This window comes from Lonchura striata, chromosome 5 (assembly GCF_050655825.1).
Source record: "Lonchura striata isolate lonStrDom1 chromosome 5, ASM5065582v1, whole genome shotgun sequence".
NCBI classification, from domain to species: domain Eukaryota; kingdom Metazoa; phylum Chordata; class Aves; order Passeriformes; family Estrildidae; genus Lonchura; species Lonchura striata.
In genome coordinates, this window is record NC_140707.1 from 66,743,510 (window position 1) to 66,766,673 (window position 23,164).

Below are 23,164 nucleotides of genomic sequence, written 5' to 3' on the forward strand. Positions count from 1 at the left end.
TTTGTAATTCTTAGGATGAGCTTGGAAGAGAGCACTCAAACAGCAGTCTAATCCAGTATTTTTTCTGTGTATAACAAGTACCTCTACATCTAACATGTTTGCCTTTTCCCAAGCTGCATTAATTCTCACCTTGAAACTAAGCTGCAATGCAAATCCTGCCTGTTTTCTCGCTCTTAAAAAAAAAAAAAAAAAAAAAAAAAGACCAAAAAAGTAATGAAAAATAAGAAGGGAAGTGAATCACTGAGACCAAGACCTCAGCAGCAGAGCTGGGGATGTGCTGCCTGCTGCTGCCCGCCCGGGCGCTGCTCCCCTTGCTGCAGAGGCAGCAGCCCTGGGCCAGCCCAGTACAGTGTGCCTGTGCTATCCTTCTGCAACACAGCCATCTGATTCTCTCCATACAGATAAAAGAGAGTGGGAGTGAGAGTGGGGAAAGATGCAGGCAGATAATTCCTACACAGAGGTGGATAACAGTCACAAGATCTCACTATAAATGCACTCTTTTAACTGGAATTGGCACAAATTCTCTTGGCTTAAACCCACAGCCTAGATAATGGCTCCTATACCCTTTCAACAGGTTAAAACCCCACCTTCCTATCACAGTTACCAACAATTTCAGTCGACTTATTAGAAGTTATTCACATGTTTGGAAAAAGTTGCTCCTCATTTTCCACCAAGCCACTTGTATTTCAAGCACTGAACAGCTCAGCTACAGGTGATGGACTGATAGTAAATTTGGCAAATGCTTATCAAATATTGCATCTGTGGAACTGAAGCGTGACAGGCATGTAGGAGCTTGCTGACACACATGAATTTGTTGCACGTCAGTCCATTGTCTTAGTATAGCCCAAATTATGCTTGGAAAAAGCAACAAAACTATTTGCAAAAGAAAACAGCATCTAGTTCCAAAAAAGCTCTTCCATAAAGGAGAACAGGCTCTTACAGTCAGTAATGCTTCTCTGCCTGGATTGATTCCAGCTTCACTATAAAGTTACTAGTTGAGTATTAACATACAGTACTGTATATGTATACATACATACATACATTTTTTTTTTCAAGTAACCATAGGGAAAAAAGACTCAATAGTCAAAAGTCAAATCATTAAAAAAATACCTATTGCTGGAGCATTTATGCAGAGTTCTCTGGCCAACACAAGGAAAGTTTTTCCCAGCACATAGACATTCACCTATTAAAAGACAAAAAAAGCATTATGTAGATCATAAACCACAAATGTTTTTAATAGAACATTTATATGGAAAAAAGAAAACCCCAATTTTTGAAATCTTAACCTGCTTTAAAAAATTCAAGTTATACTAGCAATATTAATATGTACAGGATAATACTCAGTGCCTGTCAAAATTTGCACAAATTAGCAATGTAAATCAAAGTGTAAGTTTATATTGAAAAAATTATAAAAAGTTGTTCATCATGCTCTTCAGTGGGCTCAGTGCTGCTCTGTAATACAGTTTTTCAGTTGTCACATTACATCATAAGGCATTAAGTAGACTTAAGTGTAATACCAGTATATATAAAGTGTAATTTATCTTGTACCATTACAAAACCTGAACAAATACAAGTCAGTGCAAATTTCGGTTCTGCATGATCATTTGTAGTGGCATAATTAAGTATTGCACAAGCACACCACCAAACTTTTCACCAAATCAAGGAGTGGTGCTACATGCCCCAAGGGTTACATGTCATATCTTGCTGTTTGGACATTGCCTAAGATTACATTAAAAACATTAAGGACAAAACAAAAAACAACACCAAAAAAAAAAATCAGAAAAGCTCTAAACCACACCAAACTTGCTCAGGCACCAGGGATAGAGCTCTACTCCCATCCCCTCTGTCTGCTGAACACAGGAGGATGTAAATTGAGGGTAGGAGTTACTCTTCATACTCTGATTTGCAATTTATAGCATAGACTACCATGTTTGTATTTTACAAGTCTGAGAAAGCTTTTTTTTTCTATCTTAAGATGTGTTTTTGTGGTCAGCAAGAAAGGCAGGATATACTCCAGTTCCCAATCAGTCTCAAACATTCCCACGGAGCTCCATGAACACCTTGCTTCCCCCAAGGCATATGTAAAGGTCAAGGTTAGTATAAAAAACTCCATCCTCCTACACTGCAAGCAAGTAGGTTTTTGGTTTGTTTTGAACAATAGTACATACCTCTTGCTTTTATGGAACAAAACTGCCCCTCTCTTTCCTATGCCTGGATAGTGAAGGTGTTTACTTAGCAGTCAATTACACAACTGAGTGATGATTATGGCACAAGCCTATGGAATTTAAAAAAAAAAATCTTTAAAAAAAAAAATCTTTCCATTGCATCCAAGAGCTTTGCCAACATTAGGTTAAAAGCAAGCTTTCCTCCCAAGTGAATAGATGGTTCTAACAGCCCAGCTAAAATAGATGTATGTCAACAACCAAACCCCCAAACAACTGACATATTTTCACCTAGCCCTTCAAAACGTTTACGTGAAAATGTTCTTAATGTGTATTTTTCTCAAATATATTTTAAAAATCAGAAATTAGAACTTCAAAGATATCCTCAGAATTATCACATATCCTGAAAATGACTGTGCAATCAATTATATGTAATATGATGGTAATCCATTCCATATTTAATGAGAAATGAGCGTATTCCATTCTGTGTCTGACCAATGGCTGGACTGGCCTAGAAGATGCAAAAATGTAGCCTTAAATTTTACTGTCCTTTTTCTTCCTGAAACAGCAGACAACATAGAAGCACTATTCTAGGGGAAGGAAAAGAACAAAATATACCCTCTGAATGAGAAGTCTATTTTCTAGGAAATAAGTTACCAAATTTTATACAGAAAAAAATACACACCTACTGACTCTGGCAATTCATACAGGAGCCTGAGAGTGTGTGACTTTCCATGAGCCACTGAGATAGAACAGATATCACTAAAGCAAAATGTCTGCAGCATTTCAGTTGGTTTTAGATTCACTGCAAGCTCAAAAAGGGTTGTTTTGACCTTTTGTCTAAAAAATATTAACATAAAGAATGAGTGTTTGGCTGTAATTTCAGCCTTCTAAGCTGGCTGACCAAGTTTCTATAAATCTTGAACCTCATCACTTAGATCTTGTTCTGCAAGGACAATTTCACTGCACAAATCAATAAAGTTACTTCAGTGGAGCCAAGTGCATATGACGTTTCCATTAGAGGCTTCACAAACTCATCTAGTTCTCTCATATTAGTCTAGGAGAAAAAAAACAACATAAAACTCTAATCCAAACAAGTATTTTTTCGTTCTAGCCTTTTTCCTTGTCACGACATCCAAACACTCAATGTTTGTCACCATCAAACCACGTCACTCTCTAAGAAACTCCTCCCAAGCAAACTTTCCATAAACGCAATAATAAAGAGCAAATAAATATGAAGAGGCATAAAGAAACAGGTATTTTTTTTCCTAGTGAAGTTCGAACAATCAAAGTGATTGCCAAATTAAATCTAAAGCAAAGACAAATGAATAATAAATGTGCTCAATTAGTATTTATCTTTCTTTCCTTGGACTAACTATCCTGATCTATGGTTTATTTGAGAAGTAATGCACTTAAATCTAACCTGCTTTTCCACTTCACCCACATCATCAGTGTTTTATGACTGACTTCAAGGTGTAGGCAGTGTATTTGCACAAAATAATAAATTAAAATAGAAATGGTAAATGAGGGAATTTCTTTCTTTTGCTCACAAACCCATTTCTTTGTAGTTTCTGCTGACTACCAATTTAGAAAGAAAGCAAAATATACAGTACAGTCCATGTTCTCTATTTTTTTCCTCATGAAGCTCACACATTTTTAATGCCAGGGTCACAAAAAGCATCAGGAATATTTAATTGCTTCCAGTTTTTCTGGCAATTCAGTAGGAAAAAAGACTTCAGGCCCTCTCAAACAATATGCTTCCCAACTGTAAAAGTTAACAGATACTCACAGGTTCTGGGGCACTTCTCATAAATGAAAAATTAAAGATGGCATAAAGTTCACTCAGAAATCTGTAATGCCACTGAACTCCTGAAACATGATATTTTTGATCTCCTGGGTTTAGTGAAAGGTGGCCCTTTCACTAAAATTTTATTCTGCTATCACTGATTTCAACTATTACTCCATATGCACACACAGATCCTGTGATAGAAGAGATATGATATAAAATAGGCATTTAGAGAGGTCTTTCTTTACTTTCATCATTTGGTTTTTCTGCACTCCATTAAGCTTAGAAAATTAGGAGAATTAATTTAAAGGCCTACTTTAATTTCTAGTTCTTTCTTCATTAAGAACTTCTTATAAAAATTCATATACTCCAATCCATCAAAAGCTTAACATTCCAAATTTAGAATCATATGACATTTGCATTTATAAAACCTAATTTTATATGAGTTCTTAGAATGGTGAATAAACAAAAATGCCCTTCTAAAAGGATGTCTCTGGCTTAAGCTTGAATTGGTGCAGCTTTAAAGCTTACCACATCAACTTCAGCTCTTTTCCCCTTAATTTAAAAGGATCATACTGAAAAACAGTATTTCTTCAAACTCTCCCCAATCAAAACTGCTGAAGCAAGACAATTGCTTTATATACTTTCATAAGACTTGCGCTCTTTTTTTGAAGATTTTCACCATATATTAAAAATTCCTAAACTTGATGCAATCACTAGGTTTAAGCATCAACACCTAATGCAAAAGAGGGGTGTCGACCTCTGTTAGAGGGGAGATTTAAAATATCTGCATACCTGATAGTTTTTACCATATTCTCTTACATTCAATTCATATTTAAAAGAGTAAGTTTATGAGCATGTGGACCCATCACAGATTTTTTTATTTTTAAAAAAGGCAAAAAAACAAGTAGCTTCTTTAGCAGGAAGATGTTTTTCAGACAAAGAACTATGTGCTCACCAAGGCACTGCAAAAACCTCTTTTTACAGGAGAACTTAAGATTCTCTAAGATGTTGTCCTTTACCAATAGTTAATTTCTGTTCTCATTATCAAACACATTATGTTAATTAAAAGGTGCATTTAGTGAAGGAATGGCTTCCAATTATTCAGTTACATCTTCACAACAAGATCCTTCTACTTGTTATGCTCTTTGCCCTTCACACTATTTTTTGGAGACAGTCTTTTCATTTCACATCTGTCAGTCATCAGACACTGATTTCAAAGGGACACTTCCAGAGAGACTCTTATCCTTTCATAATTTCCTCTTGCTTTCACATCATGCCTGATCTGTTCACAAATACCAATATACTTCCACCTTCAGAAATAACAACAAACACCTCATTTCCAGTAACACAGGAATTCATCAGTCTAACACCTCCCAGAATTTTAAACTCTCTTGGGGAAACAGAGAATCTCCCATTCATACAGTTACCAGGTTACCAGGTCATGTTAACTTCTGGAGAGTAGAAAAAAAACCAAAATTGAATGGAAGTTTCTGTTTGACTGCAAGTTATAAAACAATAACCCTTATACAAGCAATTTCCCAAAAGGCTTTTCAAGACCACAGTGTGGCATTCTGGCAAGGTACTACAAATGGTGACAGTGGTTAAGATATTCCTCTAGAAAGACAAAGACCGGGCAGTTGGAACACAATGAGAATTCACACTGTGAAACATCCATGGCTGCTTGCCTAAATAATTAAGCAAGCATGAAAAGCAAATGAGTTTTTAAGGAGAGTGTCTGTTGCTGGGGAAAGAGGCACCTGTGGTTATTTGATTCATTATTAACATTTCTAGTGTAGTAATGCCTGAAGGTCCCAAACAGGTTGTTTAAATAAACTCAATCAACAGCAATTTGCATAAGGGCAATAAAGGCAAATACAGTCAACATGTTAATAACTTTAAATGAACAAAGGGTATAAAAAACTGAAGCAAACCTGTACAGTCTTCAAAAGAATATTCCATTTTACCTATCTCCATGCAATAAACCAAAACATCCTATTTTTTTTTAATCCATACTACATTTAGAGCAGTCAAAAGGTAACAGGCAAAAATACAAACAAGCACCAAACGCAGCTTGTCAGGCTGTCGATCAAAAGAGACACAAATCAAAATTAAGCAGCTTCCCTCTCATACTGGGCTTTAAAGCACTGCCTTCAGTCATGGGACTCCAAAGGAGACTCTCCTGCTAATCACATCCATGGCAGTCCTGCAGTTCTTCCTCCAATACCACAGCAGTACAATAAGCCATTATCAAACCACCTATGCAAGAAATCAAAGAGTAATAATTTGGAATAATCACAGAGGAGTCAGGGAGCCCAATGCTGCCTTTATATTAAATAAATGAAAACAAGTGTTCAAAAGTAATTCAGAATAAAAATCCTTCTAGACAAGCAAGTACTAGACAAACTGCAGATGGAGAAATAGGGGTGTGAGTTGTGTTTTGAAGTGGAAGAGAGATCAAGCAAGTACTAGTTACTGATTTTCACTTCTTCATCTTCCCTTATCCAGAACCACAGTGTAGTTCAGGTGGGAGTGGATCTCATCAGGTCTCCAGCCCAACCTCCTGCTACAAGCAGGCTCAGCCACAGAACAGACCAGGTTGCTCTGGATCTTGAGAGCCTTGATGGATAAAAACTTCAGAACTGCTCTAAACTACCTGTTTCCACACTTGGTTGTCTTCATAGTGAAAAACCTTTTCTTGATATCAAGCAGAGAAATCCCACTTTAATTAATTACATCCATTGCTGGTCATTTTCCTGCTGCACACTCCTATAAAGAGCCTGACTCTTCAGAAGTCTAAGATCTCTTCAGTTAACACCAGCCTGGTTTAAGAGCAGGACACACCACAAGGCATGCTAAAAATTATATTTTACTAGGCTGAAACTGGGGATCAGAGCATTGCCAACCCCTTCCCCAAAGTCTTTTATGACCTCATTGCAAAGACCATGACACTGGAGATGACAAGAGACTAAAAAACCCCACTGATTTCTGAGGATGTGAAAGGCAGCCTTTCACCACACTGAGGTGTGAAACTTCAGCCAAATAATTCTCCAGGTGCACGGAACGGGATGCTTGGTGAGATGGGAGACAACCTAAACTGTTCAAAACTTGGCCAAGGCTAGACAGGCTCTGCAGCTCTCCTAAACAAGCCAGGCCTGTCGCTTAGATTGGACTAACAAAAAAGCAAACAAAAGGCCTGATTGCAGACCTCTCGAAGGACTATATTTGCAAGTAAAATGCAGGATCTGAAAATATAAGCAAGTACTTTCCCTGTCCTTCCAACTCAATCAACAAGCAGCACGACTGCTCGGCACAAGGAAGGCGCCTGATTTGTAGCAGTGCCCTGGACATTCTCAGTTCATTTCAGATCATGCTTTGAGGTCCAAATGTATCAGAGGCATTCTGGATCCAACAACACTTTCACCAGGAGATTTCCAAGATGTAAGATATATTTTATAGGAAGATAAAACATCAAGAAAATTGCCTTTCCAATTAAAAAAAAAAAAAAAAAAAAAAAAGACTTTTTGTCTTTTCTCAAGATGGCAACAATTTTGAAGCTCCAAAAATAATTATGAAAATGCAGCAGTTCCCCAGAGGAACAAGACAAACTCCCACATCTCAGTCACCAGCACAAGAGGAAAACTGATACAACTTTTTAAACAGACTGCCATTAACAGTAAAAATTAGTCTCCTCTATTGATAAGTTTTAGCAGCATAATACTATCCTAAAAGCACATTACACTGTGGGGGACAACTTTTTTATTTTTTAAAATATTTTTAAGTCCCAAAACAATTCAAGAAAGGCAGGAAGAGCAGTTGTACAACAAGTAAAAACCATAGCCTAGGAGGGCATTCTTAGGATTTCCTCTACCGCTTTTTTCCTAAACAGAGCAGCAAGAGAGAAAGAATATAAGTTATGCCATTAAATAAATACTGAGTTGCAGGTAACAGCATATTCAGGATTTGGTTAAATGGTGGACATGGTGGTGGTAGATGGCTGGATTTTGTGATCTTGGAGGTCTTTTCCACCCTTAATGATTCTATGATATTTTAAACTGAAAAAAATGCACTCAAACCTATTTCAGGGTGGTCAGTAATTCAGCCAGTGGCCTCCATGAAGAGACTCTACAATGGTGTTTCATGTGGTGACTTTCTTAAAAAATTCCTGACAAAGAGCCCTGCAGGTCCCTCACTTCCCACTGCAACTGAGCTGCATCAGGAACATTCTGAAGAAAAATCTCAACATTCACCATTAGTTTCTAAGCAAGAGTTGGTCAGGTCAGTAGTAGCTCATTTTTTAGACTTCAGATGTGAATTTTTGGTGATATAAAATCAATACCTTTCTTATCTCACCTAGAAAAACAGTTACCTGGACCACTATGGCAAATTTTGTACAGATGAGTATGAACAATTTAAATAATTTGGAAATATAATACCACAGCCACCACTACTACTACTACTACTGCTCTCACCTCTTCTTCCTTAAGAATATTTATATCCCAACTTCAGGATGGGAGAGTAGTCCTTGAAAAAAAGAGGCACTTCAAAGTAAAATAGTATCATCTAATGAACTATTTTTAGCAAACTAATTATATTTTAGGGTTTGTGGGCAAAGACTTTTCTAAAGCAGAATGTACTGAAATTTACTGCCTGGGCCACAAATGTTTTGCTTGGGTGGGTTTTTTTGGTGGTTTTTTTTTTTTTTTTGGCTCGGTTTGTAGTTGTGGTTTTCTGTTTGGTTTGTGGTTTTGTTTGTGGGGGTTAGTTTGATTTTTTTTTTAACAGACCTGGGGAGGAAAAAAACATCAAGCTGGAACCTGAAAAACTTATTTATGTATTCTCAAACAGGACCTTCTGGATAGGCAGAGTTAACAATAACATTCAACATTCCTGTTTGCTCAGATTCACCTTAAAGAAGCCATAAAGTAGAGCTCATCAGAAGACATAGTTAAATGCAAATCAAGATACTGAAATCTTGGGTTTTCCTCTTTCAGGGGGGTTGATTACTTCCCTACTACTCATCTATTTCTGTCTCTCCCATCTCCTCAGTTACCCCTCTTTAACCTTTTGGTCCTCCTAAGTCCCATATCAGAATCTTTTCTGGCTGGAATGCACAGAGGGGAAAAGATAAATCATTCAATCTTTCTGTTTCTGCTGACAATACATCTTTTCCTTTTCTTCTTACAGATATAATACCTCTTCTTCTAGTTCACATTGTGACTGTTCTTCATATTACTGTGATCATTCTCTTTCAAAACCATCACCATGAAAAATTACCTGTGTTTAGAAGGAAACAAACCTTCCATTCTACACATGTACTGTTTGGTCGTGAGCAATCAAAATAATTCAATCGGAGTTTAGAAGAGAAGAAAGTTACTAAATTTCAGAATTAAAGATGCATTTGATTATTGCAATTCCAGCAGATTGCTTCAAGCAATAAATAGTCTTCAGAGGGATGCCATTTACCAAGACAGCTGGGAGGACAAAAATAGATGCAAGTAACCTACTCGCATTGTATGTAAAACAGTTGTAACAGAGAGAATGAGGGTAAGACAACATATGTCAGTAGAGCTTTCTATTTCCACAGACAGAGCAAATTCATATTTCTCTCAAAATACATTTTATAAAACACAGTTCTGAAGTGCACAAATACATTTACACAGCATTACCCACCAAAAAGGTTATTTCTGTCGTCAACAACTGCTGTTTTAAAAATATGCAACATCTGACCCTGTGCCACTGCAGTGACTCTGAATCCTGATGAAAGAATCATACTAACTCTTGCTACATTGTTTGCAGCATTAAAAGCAAAAAAAAAAACAATTGACATTTAATTTTACTGAAAAATTACTCAGATTTCCAAACCCAGTGATTTTCCACTCAGAATTTTTAGAGAAAAACAAAACCATCTTAAACTTTAACAATTAAAAAAAAAAAGTGAAATTAAAAAAGGGTACAATACCTGAAGAAGGTCACTGAGGTCAAGTAACATGTCTGTGAAAGAAGTTAAGGAATATACATGCTTCTTGAATGTGATAGTAATTCTTAATTTCATTTCACTAGCAAGCCAAAGAAAGGGAAGAAATAAACCCAGGTTAACTGCCAAAGAAACCAAATATGGGTTAGGTCAACTCACACTTATGCTAACAGCCAACATCCAGTTAATTGTTCAGCTGCCCATGACACCCTGCCAGAACCTGCTGAATTTACTGCTCTAGTTAAGTGATGATCTCAAAGAACAAGCCAACAACTTGTGTGACTACAACACTCACCACATCCTGCAGCCTAATACCCAGTTGTAAGGGGGTCCTCTGCTCTGCTCAGCCCCATCTCCAGCGCTGGGATCCCAGCACAGGAAGGACACTGAACTGCTGGAGAGAGTTCAGGGGAGGCCACCAAGATGATCAGAGGGATGGAGCAGCTCTGCTATGAGGAAAGGCTGAAATAATTTGGATTATTCAACCTGGAAGAAAGAAGGCTTTGGGATGACCTTCTGGTATCTGAAGGGAGCCTACAAGAAAGATGGAGAAGAGCTGACAGGACAAGGGGGAATGGCTTCAAACTGAGAGTAGGGTTAGATTGGATATTGGGAAGGAATTTGTTAGTGCGAGGGTGCTGAGGCCCTGGCACAGGCTGCCCAGAGAAGCTGTGGATGCTCCATCCCTAGATGTGTTCAAGGCCAGGCTGGATGGGGCTTGGAGCAACCTGGACTAGTGGAAGGTGTCCCTGCATGAGGCAGGGGGTGGAACCTTAAAGGTCCCTTCCAACTCAGGCCATTCTATTATTCTGTGATAACTAAAAACAGTAATAACATCAAGATAGAACACCCTTATTACACTTTATATTCTAAAGCACCTCAGTCTCCTATGCCAGCCTAGGAGCCCAGAAACACAGATGTAAGAGCAAACTAAGAAAAATGAAATAAGTTTATTTTGTTTTCTTCTATGAGGACATGTCAAAGAGCTGGGAAGGGAAAGCTGCTTTGGCTGCTCCCTTCTCCAGCCCAGCAAATCAGTTGTTACCTTTCAGTTTATGCTCCCTTCATGATATCCTGTGCTGCTGCAAAACATTAGGTCACCATCTAGTCATTACAGGCACACTTGAAAAACATAATAGTTAAAAACAAGCCAAACCACTACAAGTTTCCATTAGATTTAACTGAAAGCAAGCACACTTATAGTGCATTGTCTAAACAGTATCCAAAATAGAGAAGGAAAAAATAAAAGAAAGCACCATAAAGCCCACGGTGCAAAGGTAGCCCTTTTGCTGCTGTTAATGAGCACATGCAGGATGTGATGTCCTATCAGCTACTCAGGTGTGGCTCACATGTTGTAAAAGGGTTTTATTATTAAAAGGAGTGTCAAGGTGAAATGTGAGAGAAGGGGAGAGAGTGAAGCATGCAAAGAAAACATGTATGCAGGGCTGTGTATGAGTTTTTGTATGTAGCAACGTGCTAAGAAATCCAGCATTAAATACAATGCAGGGACACCAATGTACTTGGGTGCATGCTGTGGTAACATAAGAATTAGTGAATGTTCTTCAAGTAAGCCAGAGTAATACAGTGCACATTTCACCTAAACATTATCAGCTGTGCAAGGAGAGTAATTCAGATAACGTAATCAGTTTATACATAAGCATTTTCCTTGCTAAGAACTTTTAACCTTGAGTATTTCTACCTTCAGTTTGCATTCAAAATTGTATGAATGTACTCCAAATTTGTTACAAAATTTAATATTTTATGTTAATATTATTTGGTGAAAATTAATTTCCACATTAAAAACCACAGCATATCTGGGTAGTTAATCAGCTGAAAATTCAATATGGCTCTGAAAAACAAAATCAGAAATCCATTATAGGTAGTATTATGCAAGACATGACAGTAATCTGAAATTTTAACACAGTAAGGAAACTGCTAACAAAAACCATCTGTAAAATACACAGCTTAGAAATCTACACAGAGCAATACTGAATTCAGTGCAAATTTCTTGTAAAAGTGAAAAAAGAGAAAATGGAAAGACGTTAGCAATGCAATTGCCAAGGAACCATAGTAATTGTCAGCTCATCAAACAGATCTAGGAAGAAATCACTATGCCAATTTTCTGCTCAAGAAATATTCTAAGTCTGAAAATGTTCCCAGTTCATTATTGACTCGAAGTGCCTGATTATTCTATGCCCACCCTGAGATACTGTCCTTAGTGAGACAAAGCAAAATTATCACTCGTATCTGATAGATCTCACCACAATTTAGGAGGGAAAAAACCCCTGAAACACCAAAAGAAACATCTCATAGGTTATTGAGGCACCACAGGGAATAACTGAGTGGTCCTAGAGCCTGGCTGATACCACTGGAGACAGAAAAGGAGTCGGGAGGAAAAATCAGTGCCAAATGCTAATGCAGATTTTAGGTGAGCCAGAAAGGTGCTTTCCTAACCCAGGCATTTCAGTTATAGTTTTTTCATGAAATCTGCATACCCAGAGTATGCTTCAACCTCCTCAAACTGTTGAACACAGTTTGGTGGAAAATCTAAACTTACTAACACAATACAAACACTTAGGCTTTATTACTGCAATGAAAACAACCCCACCTTTTTATGCATTTATAATGACACAAGGTCAGAGCTAAGGATTGGGAAATTCACAACAGGATTCAGGTAACTCTGATTCAATTCAGAGCTACGCTATAGATGCTTTAACATATAGTTCCCTTGCTCCTTAGAGAAGGTGGTGCAAATGTCCAGAGAAATTGTAAGCAAAGGTCACAGTAAAAACGTGGTGCTTCTGGATTTCATTTAAGGCAGCCTCCAGCAATCCCTCTCCCTGATTAGATGTGTAGCTACTACAGCAAAGCAAAAAGGGAAACTTGAGTCATGCAGTAGCACTGGGTTGGCCTTTACTATGAACATTGTGGGCACGATTATCAGCAGGAAGTGGTTGTAAAAACAAGCTGTTGTTTCCAAACTCCTTTTCAGAGCTGGAACAGTCCAGGAGAACATGCAACAACAGCTGAAAACAGCAGATAATACTTAATATGTATTCAAAAATTATACAATCATAAGAGAAATGTTTTCTTTGAGGCTGGAAGAAAACAATGATCGCTTTACATATGGAGACTGCTAGCCACATGGAAAAGCTCCTGAAGGGATGGAAAGCTACTGGTACTGTAGATAGACCCATGCAAATAACACAGTACAAGGGGACTTAGGTTATAAATGAGCCCAAGTTAAAAAAAAATAAATGGCAAAAAAAAGCCATTTATTTTTTTTAAAATTAGCATTTTAAACTGCTTTTCCTTTGCTATTAATTGTTTAACTAAGTTTCACCAAACTGTTTCATTGTCTGTCTGTCCATCACTAGAAATGCCTAAATGTCTAAGATATGTCTAGATAAGTCTAAAGGCATTATTTCAAAAAATTAAATTCAAGGGAATCCTTTGGCCAACATGATGCAAAAGGTCAGATCGAGTGGCCAAAATGTTCCTTTTCTGCCTTTATAATGTGGATAATATGAGAACTTCATGATTCACAGCAGTAATGATCTCATTCTCAGCACCAGAGGAAACAAAAGTTCATGAAGAAATGAATAGAACTGGAAAACTAAAACCCAAAATACCAAAACAAGCATGCATTTGTACTTCAGAGAGACCGACATTTTACATATTCCAGCAATCCTAAAGTACTTGTGCAGCAAAATCCCCCTGATTTTTAATAATAACAACTAGCAGGACGCAAATCTGCCATTTGCAAGATTAAATTGTGCTAGACACTGTTAAAATAAGAGCTATAATTTACAATGCAGTTGTTACCTCTCCTAAAGAATTCTTATAAAAATTAAAATCTTTAGTGTCTGACAATCTACAATAATAAGGAAATCTTCAGATTATTTCATGTTTCAAAATTCTTCCACTGGGTAGCATGTCGTATTTGGGAGACACAGGCCTGTATTAAGAATCACGGAGAAAACAAAGGGTCTAGCATTTATTTTAGTTATTTACTTAGTTTTTAAAGTTACCCTCGGACTATTTTTTACTTATTTTTACAAGCTTACTACAAAAGCAGCCATACCATAGAAGGAGGACTGGTGTCAAGGAACTGTGGCTGCAAGCCACTCAGGAAAAATCTGACATCCATAAAAGTCCTGCTGACTGTAATGAAGTGTCACCTTTATTCAGTTTAAGCTAAAATGCTTTCTGTTTCTCACAAAAACTAAAACCAGATCCATTAAACATATAAAATATTTAAACATAATATTGAGCTATACATCACTTTCTGTACTCAACAGTAGCAATTCAGCTGGTTGCAAATAAAAAAGCAAAGCCTAATAGAAAATGTGTCTGAAAAGAAAAAAAAAAATTAGAACAAATTTTCTCAAGTCCTTAATGAAAATAATTATTCGCAATGTCAGGGTTCTGAATAAACTATATAACAAATGGGAATTTCTTTAATAAACACGTGGAAAAAAGACTAAAGGGAGGCTGAACACGGAAGTGGGGTGATACCAGGGTGAAAAACGAGTGACAGCATTTGTCTGGCCCAGAACCCAGTTTCCAGACTTTCAGATCAACACCCAATTCACAACCTTCCCCTTCCATAATTTCATATACCATATGATTTCTGATTGTAACTTATCATGACTATACCTCTGCTGCTTTTCAAACTTTCACCATTTTAATTAGCTATTAATTGAGAATGACTGACAATGCTAATTGTTTAAAGTAAACATTTCTCTTTCCAATGATACTCAACTAAAACAATTAGAAAGTAATACCCAAACTCAATTCTTTTGTAGAAAACTCATTTCTGACAACTCTAATGAAAGTTTTGCCTCAAGGCTGAGTTCCCACAGAGCCAGCTTCCAAAATTTCTTCAGTCTCCAATTTTGCCTCTGCAAAGAAGTCCACATAGCACAGACTGCACTCGAATACACAAATAAAAACAGCACTTAACAAATGAAACTGCTAAGCACAAATGCCATTTTTATAAAAAGCAATCTTTATTTATGTGTAGATTAATGCATGATAAAAAAAGAACTGCATTTTGGTCTGCGGGTTTTTTTCTCTTCTTTGCACACAGCTGTACGACTGTGCTTCATAAAAGTGTATTGCTCTAAATTCCAAAATCCCCAAATTGAAAACAAAAAGCAGTGCCACACTCCTTCCCCACGTCTATCAGGATGCTTCTGCAGCAGTTCTCTTCCAGCACGTGCAGCCTCACTGCCTTCCCAGCCAAGGCAAAGTCAGCAGCAGTAATTCAGCAAATCCAGCACGGTGCCAGCACCAGGCAAAGAGCAGACAGGCATTTGGGGCTGCATTCAGCCTGCCTGACCCCGTGGCTTTAACTGGGAGGGTCACAAGTGGGGCTTTCTGGCTCACCTAAGTCCTGAGCAGCCTTTGACACCAGCTCTCCCCACCTGCCTCTCCAGCAGCTGCTGCAGACAGGAGGATCCAAGGCCTGGGAGCTACATCAGCCTTCAGACTCCCCCACACACACAGTTCACTCTTTCCTAAACTAATGCTGCAGCTTTTCTCAAAAATTGTCTTCAGAGTCATTGCCATTTAGAGGAACATTTTCCAAAGCACCCAGGCTGGCTCAATATGCAGGGAGCATTCAGCACTTCTGAAAATGCTGCCCTTGGAGAACGTGGCCTTCAAAGGACATTGGGGCTAAGTTGTGCTCCCAGTGTTACTGACTTTCAAGTAAAAAACCTGCTTTGTGGGGTAGTGCCAAGTATTTACACAGTCACGTGTAAATTTTTAATAGCCACATATAAATTTATAGCACAGTGCAACACAACAGAAAAAAAAAGTAAAAAATACATTTCTTGTCACAGAATGCTTATACAGTCAACTTGCAATTATAAGGGTATCAAAGGGCTAAAATATGCAAAGGATATCCATACTAAGCCCCTGAAAGATAATCTAGTTAGTATATTTGCTTAGGGAAAAGAAAATTCAGGCATAGAATGAAAATGTAAATATTAATTTAAAAGTTCTGAGAGACATGAGGTTAATCTTCAACTTGAATGATGTGGCCGTGTATAAATAACAGTTGGCTGAATTCAAACAACAAAAAGTCTCCAAACAAGAAAGAGAGACCCCATCCCCTGAACAGTAAATTGAACAAGCACTGGTGAGGGAAAACAAGAGAGGTTGCTAGGAGAAGCAAGGTTTAAGGAAGAACTTGAAGAGCAGGGCTGGCAGATGAGAATGGGAGAGAGGCAGCAGGAAAGGAGCAAAGCTCAAGCTGCAAGGGGAAGAAGAAAGCAGAATAAACTGTAAAATCATTGCAGAAAACACAAGCAGGTATGAAAGTGCACGTTCCAAAAATCTACACAGAGTGACAATTTGATAATAAAGTGGACTTTTACAAAGAAGCTGGGAAGAAGGACATTGATAGTAAAGATTTAATAAATGTAAAGGAGTTCAGTTCTCTCTCTTTTTTGTGTGTACAAAGTCTATAAAGGTTATGACTCTTGTACCAACAGTGAAAGAAAAGTTCTAAAGAAGTCAGAGGTGCAGACTTAGAAGAACTATTCTGAGATGTCTCTCAAGTATTCAGCACAGCAACAATGCACACGTTTGGAAACGTGAAGCAGCTGGCCAAAAGAAGCAGCAGAGGAAACTCACTGCCTGCTCAGAGGTGGCAGAGGAAAACCAGCAGAGTCGTGAGCCTGACACTCTGCTTTTTCAGAAAACTCCAAATGCAAGAGTTTGGAAATATGTAAAAATATGGGAAAAAAAAATCTGCCATAACTAGCTTGATTGCAGTTCACTACCACCCCCTCCCCATGGCTACTATTTGTGCAGCAACATGGCAAACCAGCCAAAGGAACTGTCGGAAATTAAGTCTTGTCTTTTTGCCTCTTTTCAGCTGGATTAACTCTCCAGTTCACATGCAACTGCATAAACACCTGGCTGATAGAAGGCAGGGGATGGAGTGAGGGAGGACTGAGAAAGCAAGGCCAAAGCAAGATAACTTCTTTCTGAGGCTGTGCCAGCTCACAGTGGCTTAACACATTCTCTAAAACTAGAGCCTGAGACAATCTCTCCATCACCCATCCTGCCTTCTCGAATTTCTCTTTAAAGTTTGCACAGTTTTTCCTAGCTTGTTCCAAAATACAAAGACCTACCTTATCTGAAAGAGAAGCCTTAAAACAAGTAAGGAGAAAAAACAAGTAAAAAAGCAGTAACTGCTTTATAGCAACCCAAAATGTTATAAAACTGATAACACCTCCCTTGTTTTAAGTACAAACACAGTTCCTCTGTGAGAGTTGTCACAGTACCACTCTGGTTTTATCCCCAGTAAGCACTCACCTTCTTAAAAATAGTAGCATTACAGTGCTCAATTAAATCAGAGTAAAACCAAATCCTATGGACACAGAATGTTTTACATTTCCCATGCCAGAAGCCAAGTGTTACATCTTAGCTTTCATACCCACACTGAGGCAAATGCACTGGTATTAAGTGCTCCTGGGTGAATTATCTCAGCAGACTTTTGCTGGGATGGGAGCATGGCAGCTGTTGTCCCTACACTGGGACATGCACACAAACTCAGATGCTGCTTTTCTGCCAGGATCAGTGGACTTGATTTATCCAGGCATAGGCATGATCTAATATCATACACATAAAATACTGCCACTCATTTAGCAGAAAAAAATTCTGATACTAGAGGCATAGTTTTAAGAGAAAATACAGCTTCAAAAGGAATAAATTGCATCCTTACCCTCCCAAGGCTGGTGGCTCCTTAATGGCCTTTGGTGGGAAGTACAACAATGGGATGTGTTAAATTTCCCACTCTCAAAGGCCTTTAGAGAACCATCTCTGCATGTATCACATAACACAATGACAAACCCTTCTTTATCAGATGCCCACAGGCACACACCTGCAGAAACCTTTCATTACCTGAACTGCACCAAAGGGAGCCCTTGTGCTCTGCAAGTGGGCACTACAGAAATACCTTTTCTCCCTAATGGTGTATTCCTGCTGATCAGGAAACCTCACCTGGGCAGGTGGAAGAGCTCTGTGTTCTCACCCTCCCTCACACCCACAGCACTCCACTGGGAAATGTCAGGTGTCATGGCTCCATGGATGGCTGGCTCTCTCTTGGGGCACAGGTGGAGCAATGCTTCCACAGATGCTGCCAAACTGTTAATTACTATTCTTGCAGTAATCAAAAAGTTTGATTAAAGGCATTACAGTAACTCCTAGCAACCTCCCCAATCACCTGTCAGTATGGAGCTGAAAACTGGGCTCTCAGGACAAGCTCATCAGCAGTCTTGGAAGTCAGGAGAACAGCCCACGTTTACAGTGGCTGAACTCCTCAAAGCAAAGTTCAAAACTCCTCCTGGTTTAGGCATTATCAATAAAATGAATACAAATACATGAAGCTGAACTGATGCACTGCATTGGTGGGTTGAAAATTCCTCAGCCCATGCTTTCAACTTAAGGAATGCCTACACTAAACCTAAAAAAAGATTCCTGCGTGCTCACTGTAGCAGAAAACGACGTAAGTCATAACAGCACTGAGGTATGCTGAATTTGGCTTTTATTACAGAGTTGCCTTATGGTTCATAAATAGCAGCATATCCCAAATGAGTTACTAATAAAGCATTTCACCCAATTATATAATAATGCATCTTGCTCTTTAGAGCACCACTGGAGGAGTGTTCAAGGGAGGTTTATTGGGCAATAGGAGAGGAGAAAACTCAAATTACCTCCTTGGACAGCTACCCAGGTATCTTGGGATATGATAACAGACAGAAGCACCGAATTAACACATCTGAAATTACCAACCTGTGGACAAGATGCAATATGCAAACACGTCTTCACTTCTACTTCCCAGCAATGCACAAGTGAGAGATTGCCTTTAACTGTCACTGGCAGGGTAAGAAGATACTTTCACTGACACTTTCTGTTCAGCCCAACTGAGCAGAGCTCAATAAGAACTAAAAAAACCCAAAAATAACTGCAACAGCTTTTCTAACTTTCAAAATACCAAATACCAATTTAAAATACCTTTCAGGGCTAGGGAAAAGTGATGCATCATACCTTGAAATGAATACAATTCTCAACATGACACATTCTCTTTAGGGACCTAATATACTGGATTTTAAAGTTAAAACAAATTTATGTCTCAAAAGGTTGTCTCTAGAACAAGATTAAATTTGGTCCTTGAACGAGCATAATAGAGCAGGTAGAGGGAGGAGTTTGCATATCTGAGATTTTAAAGGCAGCTAACTTTTCAGAGAATTAAATGACAAGAATAAATCTTTGAGGTGATCTATTAAGCAGGGAAAATGCAGTCACAGGCATTTGATACACTTTGTATTTTATCTACACAAAAGGATGGGAAACAAATGCTTCCCTTTGGGAATCTATCTTTCCCAAGGAATTGAAAGGCATAACCCAGAGGGACTCTTGGCTGTGCCTCAGGACTCTGGATTTCTGTTTCCATTTTTGCCACTGCGCGACAAAAACATTCCATCCTTTATAATGTTTTTGTAATGAAGATAACAGTTTCCCCTTCCCTGGTAAAATGCTCTGAAATATCCTGATTATCTTACAACTCTAATACACATTTTGACTCTGGGGTTCCCGAGTCTCCCCAGAAGGTCACAGAAATAGGCTTTCAAATGTATTTCAGCTATAATACCCCAGCAGGCGACTAACTTTATGGGCAACAATTCTTTTTCAGACCAGCTCCCTGCCTTTGAAAGACCCAAGCTACATCCTTTCTATGCAAATCAACAAAGAAAGCTGCCCCCCTGTGCAAAACATGCAAAAGGGTTTAACAGCTAAGAGATATCCTGAACTTCTTACAATAAAGAGATGCAAGAGGTATCACAGATTCAGTCCCTCCTTTCAAGCATGACAGGCCAGTTTTCATGCTTCTATTATCCAACACACATAGCTAAGCACCTCCTACAATAACTTCAAAATCCTTTTCTTAGTTTAATATTTAATTCAATTTTGTACCAATTTGCTCTAAAATCACTGTAAGCACGCATATCAATTTTCAGTGTTAAAAAAAAAGATAAAGCGAGTGTCAACTCATTTGTTATTGGTTAAACATCTTTATGAAGGGATCATTGAGGATAAAGGAAAACTCTTTATCGGGGCAAGATGAGTGGGGAGAACAGAGGGTAGGAAGGGGTCAGAATACCCACACTGATATCTTACTGAAAACTTGGGTATTCAGTAAGCAATCTGGTGCAATTCACTTGTCAAAGATACTGGAATTCTGTTGGCATTACTGTCAATATTTCCTTCACTTAGGCAGGAACCCTCAAAGCATCTCAAGACAATGTTGCACAGCATCATTTAGTGAACATACTGAAGTTAATTTACTTGCAAATGGTATTTCTGATATTCTTAAAAGTTAACAACATTCATTAAATATGTGTAATCAAGCTGGAAAATAAGGTGTTTTCCTGAAGTATCATTTTAAACTTTTATCCTTTTATTATCTTCTTTTGGATGCTGTAGCATGGCAAGAACTTATCTCACATCTCTCTTACAGCACAGAGACTGCTCTGTCATTATCAGTTTTTAAGAAGCTGTAAACTTATCTCAGCGGCTGGAATTCTTCATGAGAGAAAGCAAAAAAAAAAAAAAACAACCAGTAATGATGTACATATCATCTGCCTCTGGGAAAATAAAAACTGCCAGTGATATGCTGGGAAAGATCTCCTTAGACGCCTTTCACGGCGTCTTGCAGCAGTTTTATTGTAAGCCAGCAGTGTGATTTCAAATAACATTATCCAGCATGCTGATGGCAAGTTCCTAAAATACAGCTCTGCTCTGAACAACTGAGAATGCTATTGTGAGTCTCGTGTTTACAGCTGCTCACTGATTGTGTCATATTTGCAAAGCTTTCAAGAAAAATGATAACTTTTTTCTCACCAGTGAGATTTATAAATTCAGCCTAGAATTTTCTTAACAAGCTCAGTGCGATACCAGAGCTAGTGCAGAACTTGCTCCTCTTGGTAATTTTAGCTAAAAATTCCAATGAATTTAGCCAATATACTTGGAAAAGTATAGTCTAGCATCTTAGAATATTTAAATAGAAAGCAATATGTAAAACAGGGCTCCTACATTATGAGAGGCAGCAGTAAGAGGTATAGATACACAAAGGACACAAAAATATCTATATCTTGATGAACAAGTAATTTTGCTTCCCTTCTGTGCCTCTGTTTCTCCAATCAGAAGATGAGAATACTGACCTTCTCCATAAAACACTATAAATTCTACACCTCCACCAAGACGACCTTCAGCTGGCAGGAGGCAAACTGCAATTAAAGTACTACTGCCACAACTGTTTATGCATTAGGTCAAGAGAATAATATATAATAAATACATTTGTAAAAAAAGAAACACACAGGAGTAACCTTAGAGAAAGAAGCTGAACTAGGTATACCTAGTTCATCTACTAAAGATTGGCCATTCACCTACAAAAGATTCCATTTGTTTGCCTTTCTCCTGACCTCACAATTCCTGTGTTTCAGATTGCACAGCAGCAACAGCTTCAAAAGCAGAATGGGCAGTGTTTGGCCCTGACTCCTCTCTCAGCTTTTAACTCCCCTTACAGATGTGAATCTGGGGTTTGTGCAAGCCTGGAACAGGTTTTAGTCACCAGTACTTTAAAAAAAACCTGAAATTAAAATCAATGAGCACCTGCTGTGTTGACCATCAGAAGACAGATAGCTCCAGACTCTGAGCAAAGAGAAATTCTCCATGCAGAGCACCAGCCAAAAAACCTGCTCTGTGCAGAGACACAGCTCAGCTGCACCCCTGTGCACAGTGTCACCTACCCATCAGTTCTCCAAGGCCCCAGGAACACCAGCTCAGGGACACTGGCACTGCAATGGAAGCTGCTCACTGTGACTCCAGCAAAGCTGAACACCTGGTCTGCCATGTTCTTAAAGCCAAGCTGTTGAGACATCATGGCCTGGCTTGCTGGCCTAGGCAAGCATTAAACTGGCCGGACTGCCAGGTTTGGAGGGCTGTGGTTAATAGTACAAAGTGCAATTAGCAGCCAGCTGCTGCAAGCATCCCTCGGGGCCAATGGTGTCTCCACCAGCAGTGGGACAGGGAGGCAGAGCCACCCCGGGCAGATGGCACCGAGCTGAGAGCTGCCCTACAGCAGAGGGTGGGGCTGCACTCACAGGGACCTTAGGAGGATGGAGAACTGGGCTGACAGGAGCTGCATCTGTCTTCCAACTTCCTAAAAAGCTTCCCATGCAAAGACAGAGTAACCCTTTGCTACAGTACAGGCTGGGGTTGACCCAGGAAAAAACAGCTGGCACAAAGGAGCTGCATGTCCCCACAGAAAAGCTGAGCAGCAGCCAGCACTGGGCTCTTGCACTGAGAAAGGCCAAACAGGTACTGAGTTGTGTTAGCAAAAGTGCAGCCAGCAGTCCAGGGAAGTGGATATTCTCCTCTATTGACTATCAGTGAGGCTGCACCTGGAGAGCCTTGGCCAGATCTGGGTTCTCCAGTGCAACACCAGAGTGACACTGACATGGCTGAGGGCATGGAACATGATTTACAAGGAAAAGCTGAGAGAGCCTGGCTTGTCAGCCTGGCTTTAAGGGACACCTAACACTCTCTGCCTAATGAGAAGATACAGAGGAGCCAAATTCTTCTCAGAAGCAAACTGTGGCAAGAAAAAATCTGTTTACATATTTGGAAACAAACCCCTTTGGCATGACGGTAGGAAAGCACAGAGAGAACACGGCACGTCCATTGCTAAAAACAATCAACATTCAACCAGAGCAGGGCTTCAGGAATCTACTGAGCATGTAAGCAGGGAATTGAGAAATTACTTCCATAGGCCCCTTCTAATCTAAATGATTCCACAATCCTGCATAGGGCACAGGCTTTTCTACATATTTCATCACCTTTAGATACATTACCTATACAAACATTTCCCTGTATCACATCTCTGGGTGCTGGAGAAACAGTGGGAAATACACTGTATTGTCTTTTATCCTACCATGTCAGTAGGAAGGAGTGTTGTAATGAAACAATTCTGTCAAGCTACATTTTGAAGCTTCTTTATGTGATGCTGCCCTCATGTTGTGGTTACTACGTCTCAAAGTTCTCAGCTCCTGATGGTGCTCCCAAATTCTCCAGTGAAACAGAAGGAAAAGTGACCAGTTCACAGCTCTGCTGGGAGGGCTGCCAACATTATCAGCAGAAATCAAGGACTGAAGCATTCTC

The 23,164-nt window shown here is 38.9% G+C and overlaps 1 protein-coding gene across 1 annotated transcript in view; it reads right to left on the bottom strand.

Moving 5' to 3' along the window:
- Positions 1 to 23,164, bottom strand: part of BRF1 (BRF1 general transcription factor IIIB subunit) — a 171,110-nt gene that overhangs the window by 93,085 nt on the left and 54,861 nt on the right. Inside the window, exons 4-5 of the mRNA XM_021554502.3 lie at positions 9,911 to 9,942; positions 1,111 to 1,183 (exon numbers count right to left, since the gene is read on the bottom strand). Coding sequence (XP_021410177.1) covers positions 1,111 to 1,183; positions 9,911 to 9,942 — 105 coding nt within the window. The remainder of the gene's footprint in view (positions 1 to 1,110; positions 1,184 to 9,910; positions 9,943 to 23,164) is intronic.